We start from the raw sequence: 12,294 nt of genomic DNA, 5'->3' as shown, positions 1-12,294 counted from the left end.
TGGTGCTGCAGGGCAGCGGGAGGGCAGGACAGAGGTGCTGGAACGGCAGGTGCCCTGGCATTGCCTTTTGCTAAAGTACCTCGTGGGCCCCCGCTCATTTGGCGGTTCAGTGAGACCCCAGTTGACTGGACGTCCCCACTTTCCAGGCAGGACCCCGTAGGATCAGACCAAGGCATGGAGGGACATGAAACCATCTGGTTAGAACATGGATATGTGACTTGCACGTTACGTTCTTAGTGTTGCTTTATTTAGAAAATAAGTTAAAGAGAAGGAAAACACGTGGAAGATTTAACTCGGTAAAAAGGCAGCTTATTTACTTTCGATTTTTAACAGGGTATTTTGACACATAAATTTCTGCTTGAACAATGTGTCTCTATGACTGTGAGCAATAGCAGCAGCAGGTAAATAGCACTAAAGGCCTAACTAGTGGAGATGAGCAGACATAGACTGCTGCAAGAGAGCCCTGTTAATCACAAACTCCGAATTGTTTTTACTTTTACAGCATGATAATGGAAACGGCTTATTTTAAAACTTTTTTTTTTTTTAAGTTATCTGGAGCTGAGAATGAGACCCTAAAACAAAGAAGAACACAAATCATGTCACGAGGACTTCCAAAGCAGAAACCAATAGAAGGTGTTAAACAAGTTATAGTTGTCGCTTCTGGAAAGGGTGGAGTTGGAAAGTCTACTACAGCAGGTATTATAGGATATTAATACTATCTTATAGAATATTAATTCTGTCTTATGAAGAATGTATGCCCGCTGGCAAGTACACAGTATTAAAATTATAGTTTTGTTTTTTAAAAAATTTGTATTTGTGAAGTTACTAATAGCTAGTTACTTAGAGGTTGATAGTGATTAGGAGCTCAGATTTTGGAGTTAGACAAAACCAGGTAGATAGCCAGGCAGGTCTGTGACTTCTTAACTGAGAAAAAGGTGATCAGGTTGCCCATCAGATCTTCAGTTTACTTAAGTGTAAAATGGCAATGATGATAACCTGTTTCATGGGATGGTTATGCAAATTAGGCCAGTGTCTCCTATATAGTAGTATGTGCTCAATTTTGGTTGCTGTTACTATTATTTTTAAAAGATCTAGTAACTTTAATACTAAATTATTCCTGTGCTTTATGTTCTTTTTCTTGTGGAAGAGTTTTTCAGATGTTTCGAAGAAATTAAGATTTATCAAGTATTGTATTACAATAGACCCTTAATGTACTATTTGAAGCTAATGTATTATTATTAAAAAGTGGTTAGTGATTATTCTTAATGAATTCATGCTATTTCCACACATTTTTTGCTTTTCTTTCCTAAGGGCTTGCAATCCATCTATTTGATATTTTGTTTCTAAAATTTAGAAGCTCTTAGTCTTCGGTTCTAGAATCCATCTCTTGTTTTTTGAAAATTCAGAGTTCATTTACTTGTTTTGAGTAGTGTGAATCCTTTTGCATGCTCTGTAATTACTTAGATTGGTTAAAGATGGAAAATATTTTCATGACCTGTAGGCTAGCACTTGTTTAAAACTGAATGTTTTTGTTTTTGGTTAGAAGATGACTGCCATGGCATATGAAAGCATTTAAATAGGTAAATACATGAGAAAATGTGTAGTGTGTGACACATAGTAGGTGCTTTACTAAATGTCCCTTGTTTTTTTTCTTTGTTAGCATTATACCTTCTGTCCCAAACAACTGGCTTATACTTTTTCATAACAGTTCTATTTACATACATGTGCCTTAGAAATATATTATTTCTGTGTAACTCTGTTGGTATTATATTTCTTTCCCTTATATGTGTTTGTTCCTGTTTCAAACTATCTCAAAATATTTCCTATTTGAATTTGTATACTTGAGATATTTTGGATTAGAATGGTGACCTTTGATTAAACATGTCCTGTGATTCTATTGTATGAGTGCAGGAAGACCATAATAAAATGAATTAATCTGTAAAATTACTGCTTAAAAATTGGATTATGTTTAACCTATCTATGATGTACCTGAAATTCAGAATTATTTTATACTTCATAAAAATTAATTTATCAAGTGCCATGACCATAGGTGCATACTTTATATACAGTATTTCACTTAATTCTTATAACAATTATGAAATAGGAATTATCCTATTTTATAGAGGAGGAAACAGACTAAGGAATAAAATATCACACAATAGAAGGTGGTGGAACTTGAATTTGAACCAGGTCTGTCTTGAAAACTATCCTGTTAACTACTTTAAAGGAAACAATCTTGGCATCATTTATAACATTCTTCTGTAAAAAAAATGTTATCAATACTATTAGGGTCAATTTATTTGTCAATCTTGAAAATATCCCTATTACTGGACTAAAGGCGGTTTTGGGAATACTACTTTCCTCCTTTGGGATTCACTAGTAGTTTTGGGAACATATTTTCCCAACTTACCTTTTACCCTCTTCCTTTTCCTCTGCATAGTAGTTCAGCCTTTCATATATGTGGATAATTGTGAGTTAGATATTTAGAATTTCTTCATTACCAGCATTTATTTTTAAAAAGCAAGAGGATCATATCAATTTTTGTTTATTAAAAGGTAGATAATATTTTTGCAAAATACATTTTGAAAATATTTGCACTATATATATCATTAACGTTTTCTTAAGAATAAGTGGATTGTTTAAACAAAAATAGTAGAATATAAATGGATTATTTAAATGTTAATTTTGGGGCAGTCATCTATTGCTTATGTTGGAACATTACTTTCTTTTTTGTCTTTTTTACTTTCTGTGTTTTCTCCATGTCCTTGTTTTTTTTACAAGGGAGATATATTAAAAATTTCTGTCTTTTTGTTATTACATTGAAACTGTTGAAAGGCAAAATGCATTTTAGGAGAAGGAAAGTTACTAAATTTAATTACTTTTTTGTTTCTTACAGTGAATCTTGCACTTGCACTAGCAGCGAATGATTCGGTAGGTGTTTATTAATAGAAATATTAATTAAAATGTTTTTTGAGTTAATGATAAAGAGCATATTGATGTTTTTCATTTATTCTGTCAGAGCTATTTAATGTAGCTGTAGTCATTTGCGTGTTTTTGTGGGACTCAAAAATCTGTCCTAAGTACTGGTTACATTTAATAATAATAGTATTGAAAATGGAAGGGGACTACTGGTCACAGAATTTCAGCAGCCTCAAGAAGTGAGAAAAGGCAAGGAAAGGATTTCTCCCTAGAGTCTTCAAAAGGTATACAATTCTGCCAACATCTTAATTTTAGCTCATCGAAAGCCATTTTGAATTTCTGTGACCATTTCTTATAGTAGAAGTAGGAAACTCATATGGACAGGAAGTGAGTTTTTTATTTATTCAGTTTCCAAAGACATCTTTAATTTGCCTTCATATTCGATATCGACTAAATGTAGAATTTCAGGTTCAAAATAATTTTCTCTCTGAACCTTGAAAACAATATTTCATTTTCTTCTAGCATGCTAATGAGTGTCTGATGCTAGTCTGATTCATATTGCTTTGTAATAAACTGTGTTTTCCCCCTTAAAGCTTTCAGAGTTTTTCTTTTAAGTGTTTTTTTTTTTTTTTAAAGTTTAGAAATGCCACAAATATGCATCTAGTTGTTGGCTTTAATTTTTTTTACTTACTTGGAAGTTGGTCAAGCAGTATCAAGGATTGTCTTTTTCAGCTTAGGAAAAATTCCTTCATTGATTGCTTTTTGTGATGTGTTTGTTCTCTCTCCAGAAACCTATTAGGTAGATATTGATTCTTTATGCTCGTTAATTTTTCACTCATATTCTTCATTTCTTTGTCTTTTCTTTGTGTTTTGGAAGATGTCTTAGATTATTTTTCACACTGCTATATGAGGTTTTGAGTTGTTATTTAGCCCTTTCATTTTTTTTTAATTCAGAAATTATATATATTTTTTCTACTTTTCTAGAACTGTTTTTTATTTTTCAATTGCTATCTATATCCACTTAAACATGGTTATATCATTTGTTTGATTCTCTTTGTGATGCGATTTAGAATTAATAAAATTATGTTTCTTTTAATGCTCTCTATTTACTTAGCATGGTGATTCTCATAATGTGGTCCTCAGTCCAGCAGAATCAGCATCACCTGGAAACTTGTTAAATATACAAAATCTTGACCCCCACTCCATACCTACTTAATCAGAAACTCTGAGAGTGGGAGCCCTGCAATCTGTATTTTAACTAGGTCTGTAGGTGATTTCGATGCATGCTTAAGTTTGAGAACCATGAATCTAGAGTTTTTTAAAACTAATCTACTAATGACACCTTTTTTTTTTTCTAGTGTGGTTTTTTATTTAGTTAGTAAATAAAAAAATAGTAAAATATATTTTTTTGTTTCAATGGGCATTTGAAAGAGAAGAAAGAAAATCATGTATGTTTAGGCAACCTTGTTGAGGTAAGAGCCAGTAATATATTTAAAAAATAATTTTTATTAGGTCATTTAGTTACCCTGGAGAAAGGACCCCATTTTCCTTAAAGAAAAGGAGGAAACGGAAAATTTAGTGGGTGGAAGGGTAGATAAATTTGTAAGTATGGGGATCTTTATTTTGGTTATCGTTTCAGCCAAAGCTTTGAGTCTTAAGACAATGTGAAGCTACTGTGTAGTAAGGGATCAAGGATGAAAAGAATAGTTAAGAAGGGGTTGATTTCTTCATGTTCAGTGTTGCTAGTCTTGATGAGATGGTAGCTCAGAATTTTTTTTCTCTTTCTGTTTTTTTTCTTATCTCAGGGAGCAGGGATGAGGACAGCCTTTAATACATATAAAGCATTATATGTACGCTTTATATTTATGATGGAGAAATTGGCAACAAGAAAGGAAAAGCAATAAGATTTTCCCTTTTCCACTTATTCAGAAAGCATTTAGTATTCTAAATGTTTTTAAACATGCTTATAAAATCTTCCTTAGGAGGTTCTTCCGTATTCTGTGTTCCAGATGAAGGTGTTTTCCTGTTTTCAATTTCTTGATATTTTGTAGCAAATTAATATAGAAATTAAGAAGAAAGCCAGGAAATTTGAGCAGCACATTGTGATAACTCAGATAATCTGACATAATACAGTATTTTATGGCTACTGTTTTGTCCTTTTTAATTAATTTATGTGTACTTAAGAAAGATGAATTTTATATAGCTTGTACGCTTGATTAATAGTTTTTGTCTAGGGAGCAGCATGTTTGGCTTAAACTATGATCTGTCATAGGAAAGAAGAATTGTTCTGTATGATTTATATTTATCTGGCATAGTCTCGTACACGCTATTTCCCAACTTAAGATTTTATTAATATTACACTTATTTAGACAATGTGTTTGTTCTTTAGGGGAAACTCAAGTTTCTTCTCAGCCCTTCTATTTGCCTGAACTGATACAGATGGCTTAGGTCCAAGGACATTTATTAGGACATGGTGCTCCAGTTAGGATGGTGTCTTTATAGCCTCTCTAGTGATTCATTGCCATGAAGTCTTAATTCCATGGACCTGGTTCTCCTGAGTCCAACTTTGCTTAAGACCTTGCTAACTCTTTTCTCCTGTCATTTCTATGGGTTGGTGCTTGTCCTTTTTCAGCATTGGAGTGGCAAGATCTAATAATATTAGGTTATAGGCCTAGGGTAAACAGGTCCAGGAAGTTATTCATTTTACTTTTTTTTAATTTTAACTTTTCAATTACAGTTGATAGTCAATATTATTTAATATTAGTTTCAGATGTACAGTGTAGCAGTTAGACATTTATATAATTTCCTAAGTGATCCCGCCGATTAATCTAGTACTCACCTGACACTATACATAGTTATTACAATATTATTGACTGTATTCCCTTTGCTGTACTTCATATCCCTATGACTATTTTGTAACTACCAATTTGTACTTCTGAATCCCTTCACCTTTTTCACCTGGCTCCCCAAACCCCCTCCTGTCTGGCAATCACCAATTCTCTATATCTATTAGTCTGTTTCTGTTTTTGTTTGTTTTTTAGATTCCACATATAAGTGAAATCATATATTTGTCTTTTGCTGTCTGACTTATTTCACTTGACACCCTCTAGGTCCATCAGTGTTGTTGCAAATGGTAAGATTTCTTTCTTTCTTTCTTTTTTTTTTGTGGCTGAGTAATATTCCATTGTATATATGTATTGCATCTTCTTTATCCAGTTGTCTATTGATGGGCACTTGGGTGGCGCCTATATCTTGGCTTTTGGAAATAGTGCTGCAGTGAACATGAGTGCATATATTTTTTCGAATTAGTGTTTTGGTTGACTTTGAATGAATACCCTGAAGCGAAATTGCTGTGTCATTAGGTAGTTCTATTTTTAGTTTTTTGAGGAACTTCCAAACTTCAGTAGTGGTTGTACCAGTTTGCAATCCTACCAATAATGTTACCTTTTCTCCATATCCTCACTAACACTTGTTTCCTGATTTATTGATGATATAGCTATTCTGACAGGTATGAGGCAATATCTTATTGTGGTTTTAATTTGCATTTCTCTAATGAATAGTGACATTGAACATCTTTTCATATGTCTATTGGCCATCTGTATGTCTCCTTTGGAGAAAAATCTATTCAGGCCCTTAGACTATTTTTTAATTGGATCGTTTGTTTTTTTGGTGTTGAGTTATATGAATTCTTTATAAATTTTGGATATTAACTCTTTATCAGATGTATTATTGGCAAATATCTTCTCCCATTCAGTAGGTTGTCTTTTCATTTTGTTGATGGTTTTTTTTTTGCTGTGTAAAAACATTTTAGTTTGATGTAGTCTCATTCATTTATTTATTTCTTTATTTCCCTTGCCTGAGAAGAAATGTGAGAAAAAATATTACTGAGAGCAACATCAGAGAGTTTGCTTCCTGTGTTTTCTTATGGGAGTTTCATGGTTTGGAGTCTTACATTTAGGTCTTTAATCCATTTTGACTTTATTCTTCTATATGATGTTAAAGGATTGTCCAGTTTCATTTTATTGGTTTATTCATTTATTTTTTGCATGTATCCCTATGGTTTTCCCAACACCATTTATTGAATAGACTATCTTTACTCCATTGTATATTCTTGCCTCCTTTGTCATAGATTAAATGACCAAATAGGCGTGTTTTTTTTCCCCTGTTCCATTGATATATGTGTCTGTTTTTATGCCAGTACTGTGCTGTTTTGATTACTATAGCCTGTTGTATAGTTTGATATCAGGTAGTGGGATACCTCCTACTTTGTTCTTTCTCAACATTGCCATGGCTTTTTAGGTTTTTTTATGATTCCATATAAATATTTGGATTATTTTTTCTAGTTATGTGAAAAATACTATTGGTTTTTTGATAGGGATTGCATTGAATCTGCAGATTGCTTTGGATAGTATGGATATTTTAATGATATTAATTCTTCCTATCCATTAGCACAGTGTATGTTTCCATTTATTTGTGTCTGCTTCAGTTAGTTTATTTCTTCAATGACTTATGATTTTATGCGTACAGGTCTTTACCTCTTTGGTTAAATTGATTCCTAGGTATTATTATTTTTTTATGTAATGGTAAATTTTATGGGATTGTTTTCTTAATTTCTCTTTCCGATAATTCATTGTTGGTATGTAGAAATGCAGCCGATTTCTAAATATTAATTTTGTATCCTGCTTCTTTACTGAATTCATTTATAGGTTTTAACAGTTTTTTTGTGACATCTTTAGTGTTCTCTATACATAGTATATGTCATCTGCAAATAATGACAGTTTGGCTTCTTTCTTTCCAATTTGGATGCCTTTTATTTCTTTTTCTTGTCTGATTGCTATGGCTAGGACTCCAAATACTATGTTAAATAAACTTAGTGAAAGTGGACATCCTTGTCTTGTTCCTGATCTAAAGGAGAATGCTTTTAGCTTTCCCTTATTGAATATAGTGTTAGCAGTGAGTTTGTCATATATGAGCTTTATTACCTTGAGGTATGTTCCCTTTATTCCCACTTTGTTGAACATTTTTGTCATAAATGGATGCTGGATATCATCAAATGCTTTTTCTGCACCTATTGATATGATCATATGATTTTAATCTTTCAATTTTTCTACCACATTAATTGATTTGTGGATATTGAAGTAACTTTGTGTCCTACGAATAAATTCAACTTGATCATGGTATATGATCTTTTTAATATCTTTCTGAATTCGGTTTGCTAATGTTTGGTTGAGGATTTTTGCATCTATGTTTATCAGGGATATTGGCCTATAATTTTTTTTTTTTGCAATGTCTTTGTCTGGTTTTGGAATCAGGGTAATGGTGGCCTTGTAAAATGAGCGTGGGAGCCTTCTCTCCTCTTGAATTTTTTGGAGTAGTTTGAGAATAGGTGTTAATTCTTCTTTGAATATTTGGCAAAATTCATATATGAAGCCATCCTGTTCAGGATGACCACCTGTATGAATGCTCCAGGAGTGCTCCTTTATGTGGGTCATATGTGCCCTCCTGTTGTAATTGAGCCTTGATTCCTGTTGGTACATCACTGGATGTGATTGACTTTCAGGCTGACTAGCTGTGAGGACTGGCTACACCCACAATGTATGAGCTGTTGTGTGTGGGCTGACACCACTAGTGAGATTTGCCCCAGTGGGCTCATGTGCCTCTTTAGACTGTCTTTGGATATGCTGCTTGTGGGGCTAATCAGGTAGTGCTCTCTTGTGGTCTCTGGGTGTGTTGGATTTGGGGCCCCCTAGAAGAGGCTCCCATGCAGGTCAGGGTCAGCTGCTGCCTGTTACTGCTCGGGGTTACCCGGTAGGAGCTACAAAGGGATCTGTGGTTGGTCGCTGCCTATGTTGGACTTGGAGGTGCAAACTGAGGCTGGTTGCCACTAGTACTAGGCCTGGCGCAGTTCAGCAAAAGGTCCAGGGCATCCGAAGGCCTGGAGCCACCTGCTGGCTGCCAGTAAGGCTCAGCTGCTGAAGGACCCTCAGGTGAGGTGTGGTACCAGGTAATTACCAGGGTGAGGTAAGCGGAGCTTACCATGCTGGTTCAGATTCAGATTTGGCCCAGTGGAGGTGGGGGTGGGGGAGGGCTAACACAGGAAAGATGGTGCCTGCCTGTAGGCTGCATGGGAGGAGAGGTCAATGCAGGGATAATGGTGGTTGTCCTAGTTCTCACCCTGAAGCCACACAACTCAGTCTTTTCCAGTTTGTTTGTGGCACTTCCCAAGTTGCTGTTTCTTCGTGAGAGCCCAAAGTCAGTGCCTGTGAGTGAGTGGGTCTGTGTGCAGGCCCCGTAAGAGGACTTCAGGGTTTCTTCTGGTAATGTTCCATCTTCCCCAGGTGGTTAGAATCCCCACTGATTTTCACAGCCAGATTTTGTGGGGACACCTCTTCTTGGTACTAGAACCCTGAGCTCAGTATTCTAGTGTGGGGCTATTGCTTTTCTAGGGGAACTCCTGCAGCCAAGATATCCCTCCCAACACTCAACCACCACAAGTGGGTGTGGGGCCAGCCTGTTTTGGATCTCTACCTCTCCTATCAGTCTTGATGTGGTCTTATCTTTATATCCATAGTTATAGGAGTTTTATTCAGCTAGTCCTCAGATAGATCTTCAGGTTGATTGTTCTGTAATTTAGTTGTAATTTTAATGCTGTCAGGGGAGTAGGCAAGCACAGTATTTTCCTACTCTACCCTCTTGTCTGGAACTGTGTGTCTTATTCATTTTACTTTTAATGTTCACCTTAGTAATCTCTAAATTGGATTGTGTAAACCCTAGGGTGGGTGGTATACACGATAGTCCGTTGTGATGTATGAGGGAAAATTTTCTTTTCAATTTGTATTAATTTTCATTTTTTATGTTTTTATGTATGCTTTATAATTTGTAAGTATAGTAGTTCTAATATAATTTCTAAACAAATGTATTAACATATATTAAGGATATATGCTTAAACATTTTTTACTGATAGGTGTGCATGATTAGAAAAGTTGGGACATCACTGGTGTAGGCAAAAGAAATTTCTTGGTTGGATTATCTACCCAATTCAAAAGAAGACTATTTTGTAGAATGAGACAGAGATCTTATAGGAATAGACTTTTCTTTGCTTTTTCCTTGTCTTTTGTACTTTCCTTTGGGAATCTAAAAGTTAGTATCGCAGAGCAGAATTTGGAATCGTTTATGTTGTGCATCTAAATATTTAACCCAGTGATTTGTTGGAGCTGGCTCATCTTTGTTAGTGAGAACTGACTGTTAAACTTTCAGGAATTTTGCAAACCAGTTGATATGTTGTTAGCTTGAAATAGAGTATGGTGGGAGTATTTAAACCATGGAAATTGGCAGTACTGAAAATCAGGCTTCCCATCTCATTCTGAGCTGGTTGTTAAATAGTTACTGGCACACCACTGTCATGCATATCGACAATTGTATTTTTTGATTTTTCTGTTTTTTTTTTTTCTTAACCGCCTTTATTATGGATCTCTAAAATGTAGAAACATTTTAAATTTAATAAACAGTGAGAACACTGAGACTGTGAGAGGGAAACGTAAAGGTCACTAGAAACCATTGATAAGCTCTGTGAAATTTCTAAGTCAGTTCATTTCAGTTCAGCAAGCCCCTACTGAGCACCTATAATACAAATTCTTAGGCACCTTGGGAATATAAAGAAAAATAAACATGCATTGTGGTAGTTTAAAACCTGCTAAGACTTCATCACAAAACAGTGTTTTGTGTGTGTGTGTGCCCATGCGTGTGTGTGTGTGTGTGTATGTAAGTGTGTATCTCTCTGTGTATCTACATGTGCATGTATTTTGGTTATATAAAGCTGAATTAGGTTGAATAATAGTTTCTTCTGTGAATGAGAAAGTGTTAATTAAAACAAAACTCACGATTTTATTTTGCTTCATAATAGAATAGACAAATTATGTACTCTTAAAGATTTTATAATCTAGTGAAGACAGAAGGAAGATAAATGTCTTAAAATAATGAGATATTTTCAAGGTCAAATATAGTGGTGTATCTGTCCAAGATGACTAGCTTTTATTCCAGAGAAAAGCAGTCTTTTTTTTTCACAGAGCATTTTCATGAACATAATTATATTTGATTTTCTGAGAAACCTGTAATGTAATGCATGTAGTAGTTATCAGTTTTATAGTCTTTATTGATTCTGCCTTCTCCTTGCCACAATTCATCAGCCAGCAAATGTCCTTGTTTCTGTCTCTGTAATATTTTTTCAGTATGTATTTTTCTATTTCAGCTCTTTCTATTCTCACTCTAATGAAGCTCACATTACTTCTCTGTGGCTCATTCATTCATTTATACCTCAAACGGTGAGTGCCTACCCTGTTTCACTTAGGATACAGAAATGAATAAGACACACAGTCCCTGCCTTTGAGGAATTCACAGAATAACAGACCACTGTACTGACCTTTTACCTTCTCACGCTCAAATCTGTTCACTATACAATGCCCAATTACTCTTAATAACTACATTACTCATCTGCTCAGAGTCACTGCTGAATGCTTTTGCTGGTATTCAAGATCCTCTATGATCTGGTTCCCATATACCTTTCTAGGTTTATCTTTAGCTCTTCTGAATGGTTCCTATGCTCTACCCAATCTGGGTTACTTGCTATTGCCAATGTGGGCTGGAATATACTGTGTCCTTGATAGCTTACAGCCTTTATTACATTTCTACTGGAGTGTTCTCTGTACCTTTCTTCAGCTTAATATGTCCTGTCTTCCAAACTGCCATGTATGGCTATACTAGTCATAGCCTGCATAAGGGTGCTTGTTGAGGAAGTTGAGTGATGACAGAAATCCATGCTACTCTCCCCTTCACCTGTACCTGCAGACTGCATTCGAATTCACACAGAGGCACTGTAGGAGCTACCCTGTCCTGAGGGGCAGCTTGGTGAAGTGCTCCCTGAATTCCCCCCAGCGTGAGGGTCCTTTTTTCCATCTTGTAAAATCCAATAGCACTGTTTATTTGTATTTATTTGTACCAATGTAGCCATTCTTGTAATTTTTATAACAAATAATATAACTAATATTTATTGCACTTATTGTATGTCAAACCCTGTTCCTCATGACGTGGTTTTTAACTCATTTACTCTTTATAGCAACCAAAAGGTATAGATACTGTTGTGATCCCTGTTGTAGATATGGAAGCAGAAGCACCTGGAGCCTATGTATTTTGCCCAAGGTCACCCAAGAAGTAAATGGCAATGCCAGTATTTGAATGCCAATCTAAATCTTGTGCTCTTAACCTACATGCTATATTACTCTTAGCTAGATTCTTATGATTAACCACTATGTTGTTGTCATCCTTGCTACTCTTAGCAGCTAGCACAGTGCTTTATGACTTAGGAAATATGCAGTGAAT

General features: G+C 35.0%; 1 protein-coding gene across 9 annotated transcripts in view; it reads left to right on the top strand.

Annotated features, from left to right (window-relative positions):
* The window catches only part of NUBPL (nucleotide binding protein like), a 274,966-nt gene that overhangs the window by 152 nt on the left and 262,520 nt on the right, over positions 1-12,294 (top strand). For 8 of the 9 annotated variants that reach the window (XR_004956219.1, XR_004956218.1, XR_004956217.1 and 5 more), the window contains exons 2-3: positions 549-696; positions 2,897-2,931. Coding sequence is in view for 3 of the 9 variants with exons in the window: in XM_016123643.2 (XP_015979129.2) it covers positions 549-696; positions 2,897-2,931 (183 nt within the window). In the remaining 6 variants the exon portion in view is untranslated. Of the gene's footprint in view, position 1; positions 297-548; positions 697-2,896; positions 2,932-12,294 lie in introns of those variants that run through there. The other variant, XM_016123641.2, reaches the window with a different exon arrangement.

Source organism: Rousettus aegyptiacus, unplaced genomic scaffold (assembly GCF_014176215.1).
Source record: "Rousettus aegyptiacus isolate mRouAeg1 unplaced genomic scaffold, mRouAeg1.p scaffold_m13_p_3, whole genome shotgun sequence".
NCBI lineage: Eukaryota > Metazoa > Chordata > Mammalia > Chiroptera > Pteropodidae > Rousettus > Rousettus aegyptiacus.
The sequence above is the reverse complement of the archived record's forward strand: the minus strand, read 5'-3'. Positions and strand labels throughout refer to the sequence as shown.